General features: G+C 37.3%; 1 protein-coding gene across 1 annotated transcript in view; it reads right to left on the bottom strand.

The window, feature by feature from the left end:
- Window positions 1-23,144, bottom strand: part of LOC110446561 (titin-like) — a 210,776-nt gene that overhangs the window by 5,607 nt on the left and 182,025 nt on the right. The window contains exons 53-56 of the mRNA XM_021491768.1: window positions 13,853-22,384; window positions 6,759-6,809; window positions 3,824-3,922; window positions 860-973 (exon numbers count right to left, since the gene is read on the bottom strand). Coding sequence (XP_021347443.1) covers window positions 860-973; window positions 3,824-3,922; window positions 6,759-6,809; window positions 13,853-22,384 — 8,796 coding nt within the window. The remainder of the gene's footprint in view (window positions 1-859; window positions 974-3,823; window positions 3,923-6,758; window positions 6,810-13,852; window positions 22,385-23,144) is intronic.

Genomic DNA, 23,144 nt, shown 5'->3' with positions numbered 1-23,144 from the left:
TCATACAATGGCCATCACCATTATTTCTATTCAGACAGGTATTGTTGATAATCAGTAATGCAGGGATCAGTCATTAATCTTTCATTTAAAATACTATTCAACAAATATTTTTACTTATGCACTAATAAATATGAATTCAACAGAAACAGCAATTCAACCTCTTTCTCAGGTAAATCCTTCAAATATCAATCAGAGCTACAATTGTATTTCAAAGACAGTTTCTGATGAGTAAACCCCCTAGTCACCACTAAAATGATAATATATACAAAAATTAAAGTCAATTTCTAAAAGTGTTGTTTTATTTTTTTGTTTTGTTTTTTGTTTTGTAATGTATCGAAATCGAGTCTTTTCCTGAATGTTCTGTCAGACGTGCCATTATATTACTGATATGTCCTTTATTGTAACACTGAGCATGATGGGGCTGATGTTAATTAAGCCTGTATTGTATCTAACACAGATGCACAGTATTGTTGTGGAATTGATACAGAGTATGAAAATAACCTTGGCTTTTTACGCTAAATCAATAAAAACACTCTCAACGTTCTAATAATCTGCAATCAGTAAAAACCGTTCGAAGAATGGCAATGAATTAGGAACCGTGGGAGTTAACGCATCAACACAGAAGACAAACACCTACGCTCATGATCACTCCCCGCACCTATAACAGTGAGGGTTAATGAAATCTACTCATTCACTGACAACGAAAGCAGTGCATTAAAACAAAAGAGAAACAAAAACACAACTGACAACTACCGTAAATTAATCAAGGGTGGAAAGGTGGAGGAAAGCCGAAAATTTGAATCGGGGGGAAAAAAGCAGATACAATGAGATTCTCCTGTCATGCAAACATCCTTCTGACCTGGATGACCTAGATGTTTAGGTGTTGTGAAGTCGAGAACTTCATCTTCCTCAGAGTCTTGGTCTTCCTCTCCCGGTTCATAATAAATTGGACCACTTCTCTGAGCTACGGGTACTAAACACAATAAATACTCTCATCAATTTTCGTCATTAGAATTTCTCCGGCTTTGTCTTTTTGTCGATACCTTATATGAATCAGCTTATTTTCATAATTTACATTAATCTTCCAATTTAAAAAGACACTCTTCATGAATTCAAATAAGTAAAACATTTCCTGCTTGTAACAAATTCAAAATATTGATAAAAATTGAGATGGACATATTATCATTTATACATAACAGAATATAGGCTCCCTTTTTTTTCTCTCTGAAAAATTGATCCGACCCTTTAGCATTAACTCCTGGTTATTGTTATCGCTAGACCCGGAGTTAGGTCTCTAGTCTTGAGTACTGTAGTTTTGATTTGACATTATGTGATAATAGCTTGCTTTATACATGCCAATTACATTAGTGCCTTATAAATCACTTTTCACTCTGCAATTATTTTAACTGACCCAGATTTCTATAGTAACACTTATCTCCATAAATTGAGACCTCTGTTTTTTTTTCCAGAATGAAGAGTATCATAAATAAGATACTTGAGAAAGCTAAAAAACAGATGTCTTTCTTCAAACTCATATTCTATTTAGAATGCTTATGACAAAAATCCATGTTAAAATGTTTGAATAAAACTTGACTTAAAGTGAAAAAGTCAAAATTTTAAAGAAGAAACAAGAATTTTGTTATGCTTTGGGTTTTAAAAAAATATGTATTTTTGTTACAATTTGTTACAAATTGATTGAAGTGTTTTCAGACTTGTACCAGGTACAAGTAGAAAATGGGCAAATTTTGTGATGAAGGAATGTTTGAAGCGCCATTCAGTTTCCGAACCTGTGGTTATAGTGCTATGAGACTATGACAAACATGATAGGCAATACAATGTGAAGCACCCCCCACCCTTCCCCTCTCCATAGCATATACATATTTCCTTAGCAGTAACATCAAGTGCAAGAGACGCACTGGACACAGGTGCATCAATTGTGCAATGAACACATGTACGTTCAGACAAGGAATGACTTCCACACAACATCGTACTATCTAGGGTTACATCTAATCAGACAATATCTATTGTTGTCACTGGCAGTGTTAGAAATCTAGTAGCATCTAATGTTCACCAATATAACACAACATGAACCAAAGTGAGACAAGGCAAAAACTTTGTTGTGAAAGGGTCATTAAGTACAGATCACTGTCAAAAATATGTACTTTGAGTCACTGTCAAAATATGTACTTTGAGTCACTTTCAACATATGTACTGAGTCACTGTATTATGAGTCACTGTCAACAAATGTACTGAGTCACTGTCAACATATGTACCGAGTCACTGTCAATATATGAACTATGAGTCACTATCAACATATGTATTATGAGTCCCTGTCAACATGTACTATGCGGTACTGTCAACATATGTACTATGAGTCATTGTCAACAAATGCACTAAGTCACTGTCAACATATATACCGTGTCATTGTCAACATATGAACTATGAGTCACTATCAACATATGTACTATAAGTCAATGCCAACATGTACTATGCGGTACTGTCAACATATGTACTATGAGTCATTGTCAACAAATGCACTAAGTCACTGTCAACAAATGTACTCTGAGTCACTGTCAACATATGTATTATGAGTCCCTGTCAACATATGTGCTATGAGTCGGTCAACATATGTACTCTGAGTCACTGTCAGCATGTGTTCTATGAGTCAATTGTCATCATATGTACTATGAGTCACTGTCAACATATGTACTACATATATGTACTCTGAGTCGCAATCATCATATGTACTCTAAGTCATCTCAACATATGTACTATGAGTCATTGTCAACAAATGCACTAAGTCATTGTCAACAAATGCACTGAGTCACTGTCAACATATGTATTATGAGTCCCTGTCAACATGTGTTCTATGAGTCAATTGTCATATGTACTATGAGTCACTGTCAACATATGTATTACATATGTACTCTGAGTCACAATCATCATATGTACTCTAAGTCATCTCAACATATGTACTATGAGTCACTGTCATTATATGTACTATAAGTCACTGTCAACATATGTACTATGAGTCACTGTCATTATATGTACTATAAGTCACTGTCCACATATGTACTATGAGTCACTGTCATTATATGTACTATAAGTCACTGTCAACATATGTTCTATGAGTCACTGTCATTATATGTATTATGAGTCACTGTCAACAGGTGTACTATGAGTCACTGTCATTATATGTATTATGAGTCACTGTCAACAAATGCATCATGATTAACTGTCAATATTTATACAATGAGTCTGTCAAATATCCGTTCTATTGTTGATTAACTGTCAGTGTTTTCCTGATATAAGACTAACTATCAATATATACATGTACTGTGAATACCAATCCTTTGTGCAAATGACATTTAACTGTACAACATCTTGAAGAAGGTGAAAGGTGGATGAAAAGGTCAGATTCTTCAGTAGTTTCTTTTCTGACAAGTTGCTATCTCAAGAGAGAAGTTAGCGATGTCAGTAATTTACATCTGCTGGCAGGTGCCAAACCAATAAACCAAAGGGTGTTAAAGAACATGTGGGAAAGTTTGACTACAGAACCACCATAGGATCAACCAACTATTAATACATGAGGTCAGAAGACAAGGAGAGGCAGAGGTCAAAGGTCAAGGTTGGATAGAAGTCAAAGATAAGGGTTAAACCAATGAGATTCCTTGAACCACAGTAAATTAGAAATATTAATAAAATAGTCGAACAAAGAAACAAAGTTCTACTTTCTAACCATAAAATGTGAAGTTAAAAGCATGCATGACATGGATCACTACTCTAACCAATAAGACAAAACAACATTAGACCGGAATCCTACCGAACCGCTCGGGTATCCCTAGGGACAACTCCTTGTGTTCTGTGACATCATATTCTGCAAAGTCGTCGTCATCAATTGACGCTACACGTCGCGGATCAACTGTAGTGGAAATGAATGGCCTTATGTTGAGACTTAAAGGAGAGGTAGTATCGAATTCCCCCTTCAGCATGGAATGGCATTCATATATAGATGTGTCAGATATTTTATCAAAGACGTGATATAATTAGGAGCACGATACCTAATAGGAGTGTAGCGAGATTTCAATTCAATTCCCTTTCCTAGAATTAACACTATAGGTGAATAATTCTACAAACATCATTTTCACTATTGGCAATTAACCCCATACCAATTTATGCTTGAACAATTACCAAAGCTCTGGTTTTCCCCTACGGGCGTAACAGGAGAACTCCCTTGCGTCGTAACACAGTATAGAATTATACAATTCTAAAATTGATTAATGACATTGACAAATAGGCTAATAATGATTTATGAAGCAACAAGTACCAATAATCCATGATTTTGGAGCACACTGTACATTTCACAGTACACTGTATATTCTTTTTGTTTTCATGTTAACTAACTCTGTAAACAAGCAGTTGTTTGAATAATTCCGGAGTTCGTTGATGACTAGGATTGAGGTCAAGAGATAATAGGAAAGTGGGTGTCCAGTAGTCGTAACAATTTCTCTATATGTCCCCATTTACTTATTGCTCCAGCGATGAACTCTACTTACCGTCAATATTGCATTAATGTCATGGAGTAATAAGCCTGATCAAATAATGTCACCGACGATCAATATCCATTAAATGTAGACCTTTTATTGTAACCACTCCACAACAGCTAAGAGTCTACGTGACCCAGCTCCTTCGGGACCAATATTTAGTACTGTAGCTTCATATTCATTTTATAGAAGGTTATTTCCATTTGTGGAGAAAAAGGTTTAATAGAGATGAAAAAATATGAGGAATAAGGTTTAAGGTTTTACTGAAATTTCATTAAGAGATATTCAAATCTTACCAAACAACAGGCCCAATGGGCCTGTTACCTCACCAGGCATATATTGTTGAAATGGTTGAAGAAAATTTATACTGAAATAATGGATTATCTATAAATCATTTAAAGTTTGCAAAAAAATATTCTGAAAATATTTACCAGTGACCATTGTCTGGTGAACTAACATGATTTATAACATGTCCTCTTATGATAATGGATGTAACAATTTGCAATGTATATTCAATTCAAAAATAAATCACTGAAAGTAATGACACACAATAAATATGATACAATATAAAAGCAGATGATTGTAAAAGATCATTCAAAGAAGCCAAATTGAAAAGCAAGGGGAAAAAATAGAAAAAAAAAGTTCTGCATCTTGATATTGGAACCAAACTAATTAAGAATATCTGAAAACCACAACAGTCAGAAACTTAATTGCAATCATTCAGGTAAAGAAAAGAAAGAAAAAATTGGTGACAACAGTAAAACCTAGGTTTTGTATCCTTGACCTTCACTCCAGACAGAAGCTTCCGAAACATCAAACTAAAAACAGGGATTATTTGGGGGAAATGATCTAACTGACTGAAATCGATGAATTCAGACATTTTCGTGCCAATCAGAGGACACAAAGGATTTCATTACAACCCAACAAACCTTAAAACTGAACTAATTCAGAATCGGTCGACAAATAAAATAAAATTATACATAAATACCAAAGTCGATCAGGACATTATGAGGTAGATTTAACTGACTTTTAAGTTTGGGGACAGATTATTTCAACGTTATCAGATTTACAAAAAATGCTGAAACAATTTCGCACAGACTAATTTGTTAAGAGAATGATAAATCTTTTTAATACAAAAATTTATCATCAAGAATTCAATTATCTGTCACGCACTGGACAGAAAACGTGTTGTAAGAGCTTGGAGTATTTGGGCAAAATATGGATTTCAAATCCTTATCTATAAATCAAAATCTATTCATTCTTTTTTTCACAAATATGTATCTCTTCCAAATTTCCTCAACAACTTTCTCTCAACACTTTTTTAATGACAAATATTTACCAAACATTTTTGTAAACTCGAAATAACACCTTGTATGGAGAAATCAATGTAAGAAATAATCATTATCAAAATCGCCTCCTTTTTTCCCTTATATCTCATAAACATTACACTTGAATCTAAATTTAGAACATTCTAAAACTTTCTTTTTTGATTTCAGTGAGGCTTACAATAGTTCTTACAGTATTTTATTCTTTCAATTTTTTTACCATCAACAACATGGTTGATCAGTCTGTAATATTATGTGGATCTAGGGTGCACTACACAAGGGGGTTCACACCAGGGGGACGAGTACTGATGCCTTACCTCCAAAATCTAGTATAGGTCCATAAATTATCGGCCCATATACATCATCATCATCTCAAAATGGAAAAGGTCAACAATTATACACACATTACACCAGCCATATATAGATATAAAAAACACTTAATATCATAAGTCATGCCTCCACATTCAGTTATTTACATATCTACATATAAGTATAGTTTAAAAAAATAATAATTCTAAAATGTTGTAATCATTGCAGAATATTTCATTTGTTCCAAATTAAAACATTTTCTCAAAATTGCCTCACAATATTTGGACTCTATTGTTAAAATGAACTGAATTCCTCCTAATAGATCTTTTATGATGTATGAATTGGAAAAAAATGGAAAATTCTGACCTGTAACAAGAAGATATAAAATAATCTATATTATTATATAAATAATTATTTTCATAGAAATCCAAAATAATTTTCAAATACCTGTATGTGGAGACATAATAAAACACACAACAATATAAAACTGGAATTGAATGGAAATTATATGAAAACGAAAAATAAACAATAATTGATGACACAACACCTATAGTGATATAAATATCTTATAAAATTTAACCTCTTTCTGAAGCTGTAGTGGCTGATGCCATTTCTTCACGTCTCTCTATACCTGGAAACAGTGATAGAATGTCTCATCTTATAATTATCCTGAGTCATTGTGATTTTCACAAAATCATTTAAAATAATTTAGAAGACTTTTCTTGAATTTCTAACAAATACATAATGTTATCATTGAGGGGGCACATGCATTTATTTCAACAATGGCAAAAGAAAAACTTCAAGTCATGCCAGGAATTTGTGGTTGTAAAAATCGTCCAAGGTTTTTTCCCCCAAGCTTCCCTCATAAAATAATGTGTGTGTGCTGTATCTTAATGTTAACTCTGGCTAATGAGTGAAACTGATGTTCCCTAGCTAAATAAAACTAGTCTGAAAACATAATGATGAAAATCAATGAATAGATAGTACATATGTGTGTTTTTCATAGCCGTTGGACCGCGTATACAAACATCGCACATACATATACAACGGCGACCGAGTCGCCGGTTGATGACTCAACTAGAATCTGACATTTTTGAAATGTTCATTCGACTCGAATGGTGCAGCCATCTTATCTTAACAGAAATGTTTGTAAAATGCCTACAATGTGTTGTAAAATCCCACTCAAAATAAAAAAAAAAATCAATTTCTGATTCCAGACGGAATCTACAGACGTTTTCTTACAAGATACAGGGTACAGTTGAATGAAATCAAGTACAAACAGCCCTTAGGGACGTGTGGTATGACTCATAATGACTGTAACAATATTTCTCAATCAATACACTGCACTGTCGTATCCAATTACATGTAATTCTTTCAAATACCGTATTTACGTTGTATTATCAATAATATTTCTCCTTTCCGGTTGAATTCGATGAATCATACCATCCTGGAACTTAGTATTCTTTTCTGTTATCCCTACGTGTAAAATTTGTTATGAATTTAATACACAGCTAAAAAGTATATGCCAGAAGTCTTAAAATATAACATTTAAATTTTTGTTTACTATATGAGTAACGTTAGGGTTAAGTTTCTTTACCTCAACTTAAGTAATGTAGAATAGTTATCATTCTGTTTGGATGTATGAGGGGAACTTGCGACTATAGCGTAAATGTGATGACATTCAAAATCAATCTTTTATTTGCTAATTTGTTGAATTTCATTTCATTAGCAAATTTTCAGATTTCATGAATCTTCATAATTGATTTTTTTTAGAGCAATATAAATTAGCCAACATACTGGTCAAATTAACCTAATTCCTACAAGAAACCTACAAAAAATAAAACCTTCATTTAGGCTGCATAATAGACTTTGAGTGACAGTAGAAAAGCACTTCCACGATGTTGACACCCCAGAATTTTAGCCAAGGCTAAGCCTCTGGGACTATTTTGCTAGACCTAACACACCACTCATTGGCTTTTCCCACTAATATGAACATATTAAGAATCGTCCAGAGTATTCATTTTTTTAGGTATAAATAAGTTACCCGCACAGTTTGCCTAGGCTAGTATGTAAAAGTCCCAACGGACTCATCCTAGTTCATGGAGTTGAGAGCAATGACGTCATTATTGTGGCTACCTTCTACCCTTTATCACTCTTGATTATTACATTTTCCCTTCTGACGCTAATTTCAATTCTGAGAACTATATCTTTTATCAAAAAGGTCAATATTTTCTCTTATGAGAATTTTGGGCCCCGGTGGCTAAGTGGTTAAGGCGTCTGACGTTCTGCTACCACTAGCCTTCCACCTCTGGGTCGTGGGTTCACGTTTTGGTGGCACATTTGGTGGCTTTCCTCCACCAACAAAACCAGACACATCTCGAATTGACCATAGCTGTTAATAGGACGTAAAACACAAACAAACCAAACAAAAACTTTTGAGAATTTCAATTCCAGAACAATGCCTTGATCACAAAAAAATAATTTAAAAAAATGTATGCATGAATTTCAATTTCGTAACAACTATGTTCTACCGTTGCAATCAATCAATGTATTGTTTATACAATTTTAACAAACAACATTCTAAACTGAAAGCTCGAATTTTTATGTGTTATCTGTACAGCGATCCCAGGGGTCATACAAAACTTGCCGCACAATCAATTTTCCAGCCAACAGCAAAGATCTACCATTTAAAGAACACATATACATTTAAAACTTCACACACACAAACACACACACATATATTTAACCTCCAGATTCCAGTTCATTCACAGTATTTCTTCCTGAGATAGAACTCCCACTGTCCATATAGAGAAAGGCGTTAGGCTTAATTTACACATGGAATCCAGTTCACTTGTGGTGTACAGGACTAACACAAAATAAAATCTATGAAACACTTGTACAGGAATCTATTGGAAAAACCTCCCAAAATAACAGCATGCTCAAATGAAATATAGTCCCAAACACACGTGCTTGAACCCTGTTATGACGGGTTTCAAAACAATGTATTCCTACACATATCTCGCAGAAAGCTTTGAAAAAATGATGCACTTGCTGAAATATAGTTCCTGACACACACGTTTGATCCAAGTGTTCCAAAACAATTATTCCAGCATAACCTCATAAACGAGTCAGAAAAGGTCAACACACTATAGGTGATCAAATCTGCAGGAGCAATGCAATAAGCACTCTGCCACTGTTCAAATGTGAGTGCCACCACGTTAGCCACATCTGTGGCTGTGGCTCACCCTCTGACCAAACAATGGTGTCATTGAAACCACAGCTGGCTGACTAACCAGCCGTGGCCTAATCAAGTAACAAGACACATTATTGATTCTGGGCATTGATCTCTCCAGCAATGGACTCAGAAGGCCTCTCAAGGTAGGCCACTCTACTGACAGATCTAGGCAGTGTGTGGTGGGGGGCTGGGTTGAAGCATTTCCCAATGACACAAGGGGTAATTTGTGATAATCTGTGGAAAATGTACACAGTTGAAAGTCGTTAATCTAGATTCCGGAAGCCGGAAAACTGATTTTCTTGATAGTCGCTACTTGCTACCCTGAAGCTGGGCGTTTTCGTGTATTTCTAATAGCTATAATCTAAAATATCATTTACTAGAGGTTTCGTTTATCTGGAATGTAGTATTTGGTCTACAATAAAAAAAAAATCAGAAATAATTACCGGTAATGTTTGTTCTGCAAGATACAGGTAATACAATGAACATCATTTTCAACGCATTGAACTCACAGACAAGAATGTGTATCACACTAATGTCTCGTATGTAGTAGTGTTGATAAGATAAATAGTCAATCTCAGGGAATGCCTCTAAATGATTAGGAACCTAAAACAGATGTCCCTTCTATATTCATTTTTGTCAGAAAAGCGCGCAGTATCAATAATATAAAAAATATATAAAAATTTATTGATTTCATTTTTCAGGAAATTTCACAAATGTATCAATTTTATTTTATTTTACATATACTCAAAAGGCTGTTTAAAAAGTAACAAATATTCTACAATTATTTTATACCAGTGAATATTTCAGTTTTTCAAAATTTTGATATATGCTAGAACTTTCTAAAAAAAAATCTTGAGTTGTGAACACAACAAAAACATGATGGCATGTCATACCAACACTTTCAATTATCTTTTTGAAAAGATACATTGCATAACGAAGCAATTTACCAACAGCCAAGAAAAAAATAAAAGGTATGGCGTTGTAGCTGAGTTAGAGGTTTGAACTTTAGTTGCCCACCATGTCTGGAGTTAAAAACCGCATCAACCAGCAACATGAGGTTGAAACGTTATTAAACATTCTAGACGTCTTGACAGTCTTGACAAAGGCTGGTAGGTTTTAACAAGAGATTTCCAAAGCATTGACTGTGATTGTTTGCTTCAGAAATATATGAAACCCATTATCCTGGAGTTTTTCTTGGTGCACATGCATAACTCTGTCAACTAAATTCAGGTTTAAAATGTATCAATTTTCTAAAAGTTTGGTCTAATACATAATGATGACCACTTCAGAAAATAATGAAACTTAAAAGTATATGAATATGAAAATACTTACTTTTTTCCCTCATCTTGTAAACACACTTATGTACAATAGATCTACTTCCCTTACACAATCTTTTTCAAATGAATTGGTTCATGCTTGAGCAGACGGTCAGTGTATGGATACAAAACAAGAATGCCCTCACATTACATGTAGGTATAGCGCAGTATGATTAAGGTATGAAACCATTTCTAGCCCCGGAGAGTAAATTAGATTAACAAGTTCAGGACGTGTAGCCCCCGGATCCCGTGGGATTTTAAACGGCCGGATAGCAGATACTGCATTGCATCAGCCACCATAGTAACGCACACACAATGCGTTTTCACACCGAATTGATCAAGCTTTTACGTGAAAATGACTAACGTGAGTACTAAATCAATGAAGGCGAAGTGGCAAAAGCTCTTGCAATTCTGTTTTCATCCAGGGTCATGAGCTCGGATCAGACATGTAAACACTGGTAGAATTTTTAATCAATACCAGGCTAATTAGTCTGATATTGCCAGACTTTGCTGCTTACTCTAAATCCTTCCCAGAATAAACAACACAGAATTTGTAACAACTCCATAGCAACCCGTATGCTTGTGTAGGATTATTTCATAATCTGGATGTCATTAGAAGGGTCAAACAGTGAAATAGGATATTGAAGTATGTTCAGATTCATAATAAATATTAACTTCTGATACGTAAATAATAACACTCATAGGAAATATTACTGGTAAGAAATTTTCGAAATAATACAACAAAATACCTCAGAAATAAACTATTTCGCTTCACCTGATAGAGACACAGAAATTATTTATGATATTAAATTTTCATTAAAAAAACCTAGTACAGATTAATCCTAACCAAATTTTTGAAAAATATTAAATGAAATTATTTTAAACAGTTAAAAAATATTGAATGTTTTTCATTAACTACAAGCAATTTGCAAGAAATTTGAGAATGTACATTATGGATCATTTACAAACTTGGGATCATGATGTGATAACAATTTTATGAGAATAATTTTATAAAGAAGACAAAATGTAGCAGTATAAACAGATCATGCCATGCTCACAAGGACAGGTATTGTTGAGAAAAATCTGGAAAAAATAAATAAATCATTAAGACAAAAATGAGAAATTGAAGACTTACAGCCTTATCTCACTCAGATCATATGAAAAAATAATACAAAACTTTGTCCACAACAGAAGCTGGTTCCAGTTTCTGGAACTAAAGAAATTCCTGGGTGTAAGTTTTTCCATAGAAAAGCATTGCTATCCCAGGAAAATTTCGTAGTTAACAATTTCACCACTTTAGACCATAATGGACTCGTCCAGATCATGGCATTGTAGAGTCTACTCAAGTTACATAGAGGTGAACGGGTTAAAACTATTTTCCGACTGAACAAAAAAGTGTTTCATTAATCCAGAAAATCATGTTCCCACTGTACAGAATGTATAGTTCAGATATTGAATTTTGAATAATTTGAATACCATTAAATGTCTGTGAAATCCTTTAATTATCCAGAAAGTATTTTACACTATTTTACTGGTGTGTGGTAAAAAGCCTGCCCTTATAACCAAAATATTCATAGAGACACTGAATGTGATATGGCCATAATTCAACACCAAGACATGCACATGTAATAGAATTCTAACATCTGCAAATGAAGAATGGGATTTGAGAGGCCAATAATATGAATCTGAAAAAAAAAAATACACCACAACATGAAACAGTTATAGCTTGGCTTACAGACAAGGAATATATGTAACCATTTCCAATCTGTTTGTCTTCAGTAGATCTGGAGTGGAACCTTCTCATACAAGATTTCAACCACTGAACAGTTTCCCAGCACTACTGGTACATTTAAGTATTGATTTGGTTTATATAAATACTAATTTGGTATTTCAAGGTATTGATTTCCCAAAGCAGTAACACATTTTGCTGCCTCTTTTGGAACCATCTTTTATATCAACTACAGCCAAACCTATTTTTACTCTTTCACCACTGTAGACCATAATGGACTCATCCCAATAAATGCATGGTAGAGTCCACTAAAGTTACCTAGGGGTGAAAGGGTTAAACTAGTTAAAAGACCACCTTCAGGAAGTCTACAGTTCAGTTAACATAAAAATGTCTTAAATGGGGAGTTTTAGATGATGTCTCTAAACACAGGTGGTTTCTTAAAAGAACTTTTTTTTTGAGCCGGTGTGACAGTATTTGATAAACTCTGGTCTACTGTTCATATAAAAATAACTTTCAATGAACCGTTCAAGTCATTTTTTGTAGCTAAAGTTTGAAAATGGTTTCATAATTATTCCTGAATGCTGAAAAAATAAAAATCAATTACCACAAAACCAAAACATTTCAAAGACTTAAAAGTGCAACACCAGTGATACCAGAAATAAGTCATTAAACTAACTGCAAAGTCCAATGGATTTTGATGAATATCATATGTAAATATATATATTAGTGTTAGTATTTTTACGTACTGTTATCTAAAAATATTAAAATAAGCCTGGAATCTTTTTTTCTCGAAACTAAAGCACTTTATCTGATTTTGAAACCTTCACTACCCAACTACTACTGCACAAAGGAGAGTTAAAAGTTCATTTTTTCATTATTAATTTCAGTGCAGTGAAGAGCAGCAATTTGTTTTGGCGAATATGCTAAATTTATAACAGACTTTTTGCAGTTTTTCAGAAAAAAAGAACTAGGGGAATTTATCAAAACCTTCAATAACTGAAATGAATGTGTAAGCTGTAAAAAAGGTGTATAAAGCTGAAAAAGTTGAAAAAGTAAACAACCTCATTAGATACGACTTATGACAAAGCTGTAAGCAAACCAACATATCTTACTCAAATGAAAATAAACTGAAATACATTAGGCACCAGAAAAGGTGATTCAAGCAAACTAATATATACACATATATATAAAGGGTTTCACATACACACAGATGGATGACTTTGCTAGATAAAAAAATAAAACATCAAATTAAGCATAAAAAAATAAACACATTGAGACAGCAAAAATAAAAAAATAAAAAATAAGCTAAGACTGGATTGGTGAAGTCATGCTTTGGTGAAGAGGATTTGACCAATGACAAACACTGTTACATGAAGTTAACTTAGGAGTTATACCTCTGTTAGTAGTGGTTTCCATGCTTGAGGATGCAGACGACCTTGACCTTGTGGCTTGGTGGGAGGTGAAGGTCAGGCCAGATTGGGCAGGAGATTGGGACAGAAAGGACCGACTCATTATTGTTTCGACTGATGAGGGCGAAGAGAAATGGCTACTCTGTTCTGAAAACTGGTGGGTGGTTTTTGAGGACTGCTGAATTGGTACAGGCTGACTGTGTTCTATATTAGGGTTATCCTTGGTTTCCTGGCTTGGAGATTTCTCTTCATCTTCATCCTCCTCACTACTTGGGGATTTCTTTTTCTTTTTCAAAGCTTCCCATTCTGCCATGGTGAATATCTTTTTCTTTTCCTCGTACGGACCAGGTGTCAAGAAAGGCTTTTGTCTATCTTCCTGATCGAAATCCTCAATATTGGAACCAAACTGGTAATTGTCTTCAATGTGAAAGCTTGTCAATTCAGAATGTAAATTATTTTGATAGTCTATGAAGGGGCTAGCTCCAGCGCCCGTGGTTCGGTAGCTATGGTAGTTGTCCATGATATACTTTTTTCCTTTGTTCTCCCATGATTCATTTGAAACCTGCATGATGTCTATGCTTCCTGATTCGCTCCTTGATGAGCCGACAGACCTCATTGTCTCCGCTGACGAACGCGAGAAATTTGAACTGTTTACACTCCACATTGAGCATTCCAATCCACTATCCTTGCCACCGTAGTGCATATCCATTGACTCTAGGGAATCAGCTGATGTTTGCATGACATCCTCTCGCCCAGGTACAGAATCTGTGGATGTCTGCATGACATCGTCGAGTCCACCAAGAGAGTCAATGGAGGTCTGCATGATGTCTGGTACCCCGTGTAGTGAGTCAACAGATGTGATAGATGTCTGCATGGCGTCTTCGGGAAGATGGAGTGAGTCAGCTGAAGTTTGCATTATATCGTCTGGAATGAATAATGAGTCTGACCTGTTGTCTGAAGACTTGAGTTCAAGAGAGTCGCTAGAACGTTCCATGATTCCGTCCTGGTCTTGGAGTGAATCTGTGTCAAACTCTTTTGGTTTAACACCCAACTGTTCACCGAGAGAGTCTGAAGAAATTTTCATAACACCATCTGTCTCGTGGAGTGAGTCAGCATCACATGGCTCCTTGTGGGCAAATATCACACTGGATGTCATTGAGGTTAACTCTGACAAATCCCCATCCAAAGAGTCAACCTCCGCAGCCTCCATCTCATCCTCTTTAGATGTCCGTTTCCTTGTATCATCACTTAATGAGTCCTCAAGGTCATCTCGGCCATCAATTGAATCTTGGTCCATGTCTTTTTTAACTGCCGTAGTCGGAGATTGCTTATTTATGAAGGTTTCTGAGGCACTTTGTTGTGGTAATGTGCCTGATTCAAGGATTGACACAATCTTTTGTGCTTCTGCTTCTAATTCTTGTGCCATAGCCATCTCCTGCTCGAGTTTCTCAAAATCATTAAGTGAAGCCAACGATGAAGTCTCGCTTCGACGCGTAAAACTTTCCGTTGATCCTCGGCGATCATCCTGAAAATCTTTTTCCAGTCGGTCCAGCCCACCCAGTGATGACTTTGATCCAGATATGTCACTACTTTTACTATCGGGAGGGGTGATTTTATCCACTGATCCTGCAGAACCTGACTGACCGATATCATGCTCTAATCGCTCAAATTCAGCAAGAGATGATGTCACTGATATGTCATCTCGTTCCGTGCTTTTGTTGTACATAAATTGTTTATCATCCATAGAACTTGAAAGACTTTCCTTGCCCTCCAATGAACTTGCAGATCCGGAATGTCCAAATTGATGCTCAAGTTTTTCAAATTCCAGCAGTGAGGATGTGACAGATATGTCATCCCGGTCTGCACTCCGACTCAGTAATTTAAATCCTCCCAACCCTGGGCTAGGCATGGGCATGTCAGGCGAACTGTAATGTCTATCTGATGTATCGGATTCCAAATCAGTCTTTTCTAATATTTCAAATCGGTCTTCTTCTGACATCTCTGTGATTACGGACAGTGCATTTTTATCAATGAATTCATATCTTTCATTCTCTGACGAACTAAGATCCTCCTCCTGATTTCTCCAGTCAATAAGAGGTCCATCCAAATCCTCCTCCTCCTTTTCCCCCTTGTATCTCGAGTCTGAGTGTCTGTGATCCCAGTCATGTTTTGAACGTACTTTATCTGCCCATTCCACCATATCCGAGTCTTGGGACTTGACCTTCCTTCCAGTCTGTATCGAGATTGGACAGGAAGTGGCAGCCATTGGCGTGGTTGCTGGTGGTTTAAAATCTTTGTCGCCCGATGGTAGCATGCTTTCGGGAGACAGTTCAACAATAGGTGTGGTTTTCTCAGATTCCTGACCTTTACCCCCGTACACATCCTCTGGTCCCCAATCTATCAGAGGACCCTCTAGGTCCTTTGCAATATCATCATCAAGGTTCATACCCATAATGTCTGAATGAAATGAGGATGTCATTGATGCAAAATCATCCATCCTGTCCCCATCTTCGTGGCCCTCCTCATTTGCAGGAACAACTGTTGTGAAACTGTCGAGACTTGAGTTATCATCGTGACTAAGGGAGTCGCATTCACTTTCTGATCTTGTCCTTCCAGTATCCTCCTCCCTTTGATCATCATGGTGGAGAGGTTCAGGCTTGAAATGGTCAAATTTGATTTCCATCTGTTGATTTTCCTCATGATGTGTAACTTTCATAGTGGAAGTTGGAGCTCCAAAATGGTCAAATTTCATTTCGACGGGTTTATTTGTTTGAGTTCCAAAATTCTCAAAGGCTTCATATTTAATTTCTTGACGTTCTGTTTGTTTATCGGATCTCGACTCAGCACCAGCCTCTGTCTTTCCTGGGGAGGAAGACAAACTTTCTACCATGCGAGACAACGCTGAAATCGGCTTTGGAATTACAGCGGCTGTCACTGAGTCGGTCTCATCTAAAAAATGATGGGTGACTTTTGTTGTTAAATCTGTTGATTGTTCTAGTGTTGAGGACTCTTCTTCCTCGTGTGTTTCCTCATAACCGTCCAGAGAATCCTCGTCCTGGTCACTGTCATGGTGCTGACCTTTATCCTCCCGATTGATCTCGGTTTCTAGACTCATCATATCCGCCATAGCAGGAGAGTGTAGTTGGGGTACAGGTGGCTCATCTTCCTTGTCCAGTGAGTCATGGAACAGATCATCTGCTTCTGAAACAATGGTGTCTCTGCCCGAGTCAGTGAGATCAGTGTGTGCAGGAACGGTGAAGGTGAGAGGACGAGAGGAAGACTTGATCACCATTTCTTCCTCTCGACCATCCTCCTCCATGGAGTCTTCCTCCTCGGGGATACAGGTCTTGCCAGCATCTACTAAGTCGCCTCGTTCAGACGCAACTGCCATTGCTGTTCCTATGGCAACCTTTTCTAACCTTTCTTCCATTACCATGTCGTCATCTTCCTCTTCCTCTGGAATGCATTTGGTTGTGATAACTGGTTTCTGGTGTTCGGAGGGTATTGTCTCTGAAAAAGAGGATTGTGTAGGTACAAATTCTTCAGCTACTTCTTCCTTGTCTTTGGGAGTTTCCTGGTAGCAAGCAGGGTAATCCTTTTGTTCTCCTTCCTCCTCCTCTTCCTCATGGAGATGCTGGGTTATTGTGATAGAAGGGATGTCCTCAGAAATTTGTTTTGTCAGTTGTCGAGTTGACGAGGAAAAAGTTGAGGAAGAAACTTTTGATGAAGACGAGATAACAGTGAAGCTCTCCGTTGTTTCAAGACTAGACGTAAATTCCCTAGATGTAGAAACCGAGGTGGTTTCCTCTTGCTCAAACTCAACGCTAGATGATGAAACCTTGGTAAATTCTTCTTGTTTAAACGCAACATTTTCCGACATATCAAATTTCTTCTCTTCTTTGGTTTCAACATCATCTGTCATGAAAAATTTGTCTTCGTCCTCACTTTCCCTTAGCTTGTCACTTTCATCTTTATCTCCTTGAAGTTCAAAATCATCAGTCATGATAAATTTATCTTCATCATCCTTTTCCCTTTCCTCAGGTTCCTCTAGTTTATCATCGTCGTCTGTCGTAACTTTGGCCTGTGCTTCTGTTAAAACTGACTCTACAAACTCGGAGGCGGTAACAGCGATTTCTTCCCTTTCTTCACCTTCCTCTCCCGGAAGATCGTCATCAAACTGAAACATGTGTTGTTTCGTGTCCACAGGAGTTGGTGTTGTAGGTCGTTCTAAATCAACAAGGTCAACTTCAAATTCAAAATTGTCTGAAGGGTCGTCTTCCATATCCTTGCTTCCACAAATTAACTCGAGATCTTTTGACTGTCTGCCGGATGATTCCTGATCACTTGTGTCCTTATTGAAGTCAAGAAGCAGATTTTCATCGTCTTTATCATCCGGTTCTTCACCCTGTTGCATAAACGTTTCATCTGGTTTGTAAATATCTTCTTCCATGAATTCCTCTTGAAGATACTGTTCATGTTGATACTCCTCATTTAGGTATACCTCTCCAGTGAATTCTATAGTGTCCGGCATATTAAACCCGGCCATGGAACTGTTGGTTGCAAAACTAGCTGATGCATGCTCATCAGGCACTGAAGTGGTTTCTTTTTCCAAAAGCTCATCTTTGACAACCATTGTAACGTCTACCATCTCAAGAGCCCGTTTTCCATGGTAGATTTCCTCTTTCTTTAATTCAGGTGATTTTTCTTCCAATTTGTGTTCCTTTGGGGGCATTTGTGATTCTAGCCCGATAAGGTTACCCTCGGACGATGGTTCCCCGATGTCGTCACTGGCGTCGTAGTGGGTATGGGACAGTCCTGAATCGTGTTGTTCCTCTGTATTAAAGACGACATTCTTCGATTCACTTTGTTCAGATACATCATCATCTATTTGAGACGTAAGACCTACGAACGAATCAGATTCTGGTTCTGTGTCAAAACGTCCCGAACCTTCCATCTGTGATATTGAAAGCGAGAATGCACCTGTCTCTTCAGACGGCATGTCCAATCCGTATAGTGTTTGATCCGAAGACAAGAGTTGGTCTCCAGGAGGCAGAGCAATTTCTTCCATTATACTTTCAGTGACTTGTGATTGTGATCCATACATGGTATCCTTCGGTTCATCTTGCTTTGCCTCGTCAACTTCACTGCATAATGTTTCCTCTAACGGTTTTTCTGGTGTTTCCTCAACCTTGAATCCACTGTCCTGGTCTGTGTGCTCAAGAAAATCACTCTCAATAGCTGCAGCGGAACTTTGCGCAGACGACACCGAGGACATTGACTGGATTAGATCAGGTTGACTCTCCATTGACTGAACCATTTCTGGTTGTTGCTGTTCAGGCTCAGGAAGGGCGTGATCCACTGATTCTGTGAAGTCAAAGTCAATTTCTGGGTTGTATTCTACCTCAGTTGGTCCATTTGGAAGACAAACTGCCTGGTCCTTCTCCGTGACTTCGTGTAGGTCCCCAACTACTGTGGAGTCCTGAATTAAGTCTGGGAGAAATTCAGACGGTACATGATCAAATGGGGATCCCAGTCCCTTCTCACTAGGTTCACTACTGACAGGGGATGAATGCTCGAAGGAAGATTCACTCTTAACTTCGGGCAGGGGAGGAGCTGTAGGTTCAAGTGGGGACAAGTCATAGGTCATAGCCATATCTTGTTTCTGTTCAAACTCAGCATAAAAGTCAGCGGTTCTGAGCTCTGAGAAACTACTGGTACTAGTTGTCATTGATTCAAAAGACTTCATCATTTCCACTGTCTTCATATCGTCAATATACTGGTCGTATCCTTGCAGTTCACTGGGAGACATGACTTCAAATGGTGACCCGTTATCTGTGGAGTCGTCTGTGATAACATGTGTTACAACTGCTGCCTCAGCTCCAGCACTTTCTGATTGGTCTGACAGTGTCACTAGAGGTTCCTCGTGTGCTTCTTCCGATTGCTTGAGCAGTTTTTCATCTTTGTCTGCCTCATCTTGAAGCTTAATCGCTGCTCCTTCTAGGTCTGGACGTGTTTCATGAACAGTTGACATGTCCTTTGGTGTAGGGGCTGGGGGCGAGGGACAGGATTCAACAGAGCCGGAACTCTTGTCCAGTAATCTTCCCCGATGACCTGAGGCATCCGACACCATAAGTAAATTCTTGGAAGCTTCTTCATCAGCAGCAGCCTCAAACACATCATCTTCGGGACTTGAAAGTATTGCTTTAGTAGTACTCTGTACAGGCAGAAACTGTTTTTCTACACTATCAGGTGACATATCATATGAAGCGACGACGCGAGAAACACGTCCTGAGTCCAGATCATAAGATGCCGCTAATATTGTTGGCTCCATTTCCGAGGATGATGTGGAAGTTTTGACAAGATCATCACTGGATACTGAGGGGAGATTTTGAACCTCTGTTTGAAATGTAACTCGTTTTTCAACATTTTGTTTCACATCTGTATCAACTTGTTCCTCTGGGAAATCATCCTGAGGTGTTTCCTCGATAGGGGATAGCTTCTCCTCCGTAGTATCGCCACCAGTTTCGGAAGACTCATAAATTTCATTATCGGCCAGGGCCTTGCCCAAACACGGTAGAGCCATGGGGAACTTCAGTGAGGACTGGGAGTATGACTGGTTCTCTTCCTCATGCATTTCGGTCATTGGTACATATGTTGCTGCTATATCCCTAGATGGGGAATGTGAACGATCACCTTCTTCATACTCTTGTAGCATTTCCTGCTGGGCTAGGCGAGAGGCTCGACTCACAACTTCTGTGTCAATTCCCGTCGATTCCTTCACAGGAGTGAGCGACATTTCTGTGGTCACGTCGTCACGAGCAAACAGTTCTTCCCCTGTGAAAGTTTCTGTAAATTGAGAGGAGTCAATCATTGAACGATTGATGGAAGTGTCTAATGAAGTCTGTGCTGTCATATAGGATGAGGTCATAGTGTCGGAAGCTTCAGAAATTGCTGACAAACGTTTTCCCTCTTTTGTAGAATGATCTGCGAAAGTACTGGTTCCCTGCGAGAGATAAGTTCTTTCGTTAAGACTGTAGGCTTCATGTGATATCTCTGGATAGGCCATCGTTTCCATATCCTTGGCTTTCAAATTCTCTTGATCCTTCCGTCGGGTTTCCAAGATGCTGGCAATGACTAACTTTTGATGTGTATCTGTGATGTTGTCATGTGGTTCAAACTGTACCGGAGATTGATCATAGTCTATTTCAGTCAGTGTTACTTCATTATCGTCCATACTATTCTCCTGTGGATAGTAGTGCGTGTCCTCCTCCAGTGAAAGAGCAAATCGCACTCGCTGAGTTCGGGGCTGGTGAACCGGTGTTGACTCTTCAGACTGATCAACACATGTCACCCTATCATACTGAGTTTCCTCTTCACGGTCACGCAGGAAGAACGTTCCAAGGTCAATAGATTGAGCACTAGTAAAAGTAGTTTTCTTTTCTTGTTCTATCAATGAGTCAGAGAACTGGCGCTTATATTGATGGGCAACTTCCCACGGAAGACTAACATACTGGCCAGAAGTTTCATCAAATACTTCATTGTTTCCATCGGAACTTGTCTCCGATGAAGTGTCAACAGGTAAGTCCATTGGAGGAGGCACTAAGTGCTGATCCTGTGTTTGATTTACCATGGTTACTTCAACTGTTTCCTGCTCTTTCGATTTACCCTCTGAAGGTTCATGGCTTTCTTCATCTTTTGGCACTTCCTGCCATGTCTTTTGAACAGATTCCTCTCTGAAATGTTGAGTGACTTTTTCTACGGTCTGACTCTTAAATACATCTTGTGTAACATGTTTTATCTCTTTGTTTTCTTCTGAGTGAAAGACATGTTCCTCATTGCGTACGTCATAAGTAGATTGTTTGGTTTCTGTGTGGGAAATGCTGGAGCTTTGTCGCGCAAATTCCAACTCTTCTGCTTCCTGTTCTGTAAGGGAAAACGACCGGAGTTTTTCTTCCAGATCGGCTGGAGATATGGCTCCTTCAGACTTGTATGATTCTTCAGATGACACAGAGATCTTCTTTTCAGTTGAAGAAATTGTCTGTTTTTCATATGAACTAGATACAGTTTCTTGCTTTTGTTCTGTAATTTCTTGCCGTTGTATTGTCTCTTTTACCGTTGGATAAGTAAATGGTGAAGGGATATTTTTCATAAAATCTTTATCAAAGAAACTTGTATGATGTCCTCCTTCCTCATCTTCCTCTTCATATTCTTCCTCCTCTCGAAAGAAATCTGATGGAGATACACCTACGGTTATGGCTGTCATGTTGGCCACCTCGAGGGATTCTCTTTCGACTGGGGATACCTCATCATCATTCAGACTGGGTGACACATTCTCAGGAGGGGTATCGTTGAAAGAAAAAACCGTGTTTGGTAGACTAAACTCTAGGTCTAATTTGGGTTTGGGTGAATGTTTGGGAGATGGTCTTGGTGAATGTATTGGAGAGTGCTTAGGAAGGGGCGAGAACTGCTCTTCAACGTCGGTTTCCTCTGTTTTGCCTTCACTGCTATCACGAAGCTCTGCAGAAATTGAGTCACAAACAAACATGGATTACAGGGTTAGTTAGGATCCGAATCAAGTTGAGTTATTTTTTTGTATTTTCATACAAGGATTTGTTAGATATTAATTTAGAATTTTCTTTTTGTTATTCAAATGTAAGATAATTAATTAAACAATATCATTCTATTTTAGATAACAATTTCTGTATATAAACACTCTGATGTTTTTTCTGATTTTATTCCCCCCCCCCCCCCTCCGAAACCAAAACGGAATATGCACCGACAATACATTTGATCAAAACCTGATCATCAGATATAGTTTTCACAATATCTTTTTGAAATTTCATGTTTGCTGTTTAATATACAGAAATTCTTCTACATCGCTCTTTCTATTTTCCCCTATCTACGTATCAGTAGATATAATCCGTAAGTTTGGCAAAGATTTCAACTTATCATACGAAGCAGTTTAAAATCAACAGACATAATAAGATAACCAATCACAATAGTTCACAGAACACAGTAAAATCTGCAGGTACACACAGAAAATTTGTTTGGCATCAAAAGATTTATATATAAATATGAAAAGGAAGAGAATTTACCAAAATATCAAAAGATGTCCAAAATATCTAATTTTGTACTTTTTAATGAATACATTTTAAAATAATTATAATTTCTTCTAATATTCTTTTTTTGAATATTAATCGTTATAACAAATCTTTAAAAAATATGTTATCACTCCAGTTTTGTAAATCAAAAATGACAAAATGACAAAATTTGACAA

Source organism: Mizuhopecten yessoensis, unplaced genomic scaffold (genome assembly GCF_002113885.1).
Source record: "Mizuhopecten yessoensis strain PY_sf001 unplaced genomic scaffold, ASM211388v2 scaffold357, whole genome shotgun sequence".
NCBI classification, from domain to species: Eukaryota; Metazoa; Mollusca; class Bivalvia; order Pectinida; family Pectinidae; genus Mizuhopecten; species Mizuhopecten yessoensis.
This window is presented reverse-complemented; position numbering and strand designations above follow the sequence as displayed.